At 44.0% G+C, this 2500-nt stretch overlaps 1 protein-coding gene across 1 annotated transcript in view; it reads left to right on the top strand.

Moving 5' to 3' along the window:
- LOC310803664 (fibroleukin) overlaps positions 1 to 735 on the top strand; it is a gene marked incomplete at its 5' end in the record, with an annotated part of 2054 nt that extends 1319 nt beyond the window's left edge. The window contains 2 exons of the mRNA XM_083668518.1: positions 1 to 56; positions 243 to 735. The exon at positions 1 to 56 is cut by the window's left edge and continues 207 nt beyond it. Coding sequence (XP_083524644.1) covers positions 1 to 56; positions 243 to 573 — 387 coding nt within the window. The 3' untranslated portion in view covers positions 574 to 735. The remainder of the gene's footprint in view (positions 57 to 242) is intronic.
- Positions 736 to 2500: the final 1765 nt, after the last annotated feature.

The raw sequence follows: 2500 nt of genomic DNA, 5'->3' as shown, positions 1-2500 counted from the left end.
CAACAGAAACGCCACGCCACGTACAACACGTTCAGACTGGCATCAGAGGCACAGAGGTGAGGTTAGCCTTCATAGGTAGAGCTGTCATGGCCACTTAGATAAGACATCTACAGTACAGACACTGACACACACACATACACACACACACACACACACACACACACACACACACACACACACACACACACACACACACACACACACACACACTGTGATGTTAATGCTGTCCCTCCCTCTCCCAGGTACCGTTTGACAGCGCGGGAGTACTCCGGTGACGCGGGCAACGCCCTGAGCTACAGCAAACGCTACAACCACGACGGCAGGTCGTTCAGCACCACCGACCGCGACCACGACCGCTACACGTCCGGGAACTGTGCTCAGTACTACGGCGCGGGATGGTGGTTCGACGCGTGCCTAGCTGCTAATCTGAACGGACGCTACTACCGCGGGCGCTACAGCGGGCTGACCAACGGTGTCTACTGGGGCACCTGGTACATACTGACGGACAACCGCAGCGGAGAGCGCTACTCCTTTAAGAGCGTGGAGATGAAGACGAGGCCTCGGGGCTTCTGAGGACTGGCCTGGGTCATTTTGAAATGGGACGGTGAAGATGTAGTATTACACTGTAAAAGGCAAACCCTTTAAAGGGTTACCAAACATACTCCAAATACTGCTGTAAACGTGGGGAAACTGAGTCTGGCTGAAGACTGTGCTGGTTATTGATACTCATCTGATTGCTGGATGCTTGATTGACTAGATATTACTGTATGTGGATAGAGGGTGTAACCAGATGTAAATATGGTGTTAAATAAAGGTTTGACGACTCTTATACTTATTCATGACTTCTGTATGATTTGATGTTGAATAATGACCAGCCGACCCTATGATCCTAAAACATCTTGGACACTTCACTCATAACTCGAGCCATACCAGTCAAGCGGCTTTTCATTTTGCGAACATTTTGGTATGTTTTCCAGAAATATTAAATGAAGAAAAGACAATCATGCCTGTTCGAGACAATAATTCTAGAAATAAATGTTCGTGATGTTTATTACCAATGACTGAGTTTGGTCTATGTGTGGATAGTGTTACCAGAACTGACTAAGATATTAATTTCCTAATTAATTTCCTCTAGCAATGGCAAAGTACCCTCTTAATTTAGCTGTACTGATATATTTCTTTCATGATAAAATGTATAACATTAGAGATCAAATCACTGTATACTCCACTAAATATAATCCCTTCAGATAGCACAGGATTATGAGGTTCAAAAATCACCTGAGACCCTGACTGTCTCTGACCCATTTCCCTTGACGTACTATCTAAATCGATTTCGTTACCGCTCAGCTGCATTCTGGCTCCCATGCCTACAAAACCATTTAAGGAGCTTCTTCCAAACCCTGGCGACCCAATCCTATCCAACATAAATGGATATCTCACTACCTGCTGTGTTCCCAAACAGCTGAAGGTGGCTGTAATTATGCCCCTCCTGAAAAAAAACTAATCTTGACCCCAACCTGAAGTTCTAAAAAAATACAGGCCTATTTCTAACCTACCATTTTTATGTAAAATATTGGAAAAAGTTGTCTGTCAACAGATCACTGATCAATAATAACTAATAATATCTATGAGAGCCGCCAATCAGGTCATAGGCCAAAACATTAGCACAGAAATTGCGTTAATAAATGTTCTTAATGACTTACTGCTAGCCTCTGACATCAGTTCTGTTATGCAGATGATACACAACTTTACATTGCAATGACACCAGGCATTGCTGACTTGGAGGCCTGTGTGACTGACATTCAATTATGGATGGCAAAAAACGTCATCCTCTTTAATTCTGATAAAACTGAACCGTTGGTCATTGGCCATTGGCCCATTAAAATTGAAGTCCAACTTTACAGATGTGGCACTAATTTTAGAACACAGTTAAATTGTTATTATTGACTCCAACCTTACATTGAACGCTCACATTAAGAGCACATGCAGATCTTGTTTCCACCTGCACAATATTGCAAAAATAAGACATTCTCTTTCACTACACGATTCAAAAAAATTGGTTCATGCATTTGTCACGTCAAGGTTACACTACTATTATGCAACACACTATTATGCTGTCTTACGAACACAGCTTCACACAATCTCCAACTGGTCTAAAATGCAGCTGCAAGAATCCTGGCCAGAACCAGAGGGACAGAACACATTACGCCTGCCCTTAAGTCACTGCACTGGCTTCCTATAAAGGTCAACGTTGACTTCAAAGAGCTCCTTATCACATTTAAACCCCTCGAGGGTTGGCTCCATCCTACCTGGCTGACCTCAGTAAGCCCTTCAGTATATACCAGTTCACGGCCTTCCATCCTCTGGGGCAGGAGACTTAGTCATCCCCAGGGTGAAGAAAAGAACAGCAGGTGGCAGGTCGTCCTCTTACAGAGTACGGTCACTTTGGAACAGCTTGCCAACCCATGTGAGGGAATCTGAGACGGCATACTTTTTGAAA

Source organism: Argentina silus, assembly GCF_951799395.1.
Source record: "Argentina silus genome assembly, chromosome: 4".
Taxonomy (NCBI): Eukaryota; Metazoa; Chordata; class Actinopteri; order Argentiniformes; family Argentinidae; genus Argentina; species Argentina silus.
This window is presented reverse-complemented; position numbering and strand designations above follow the sequence as displayed.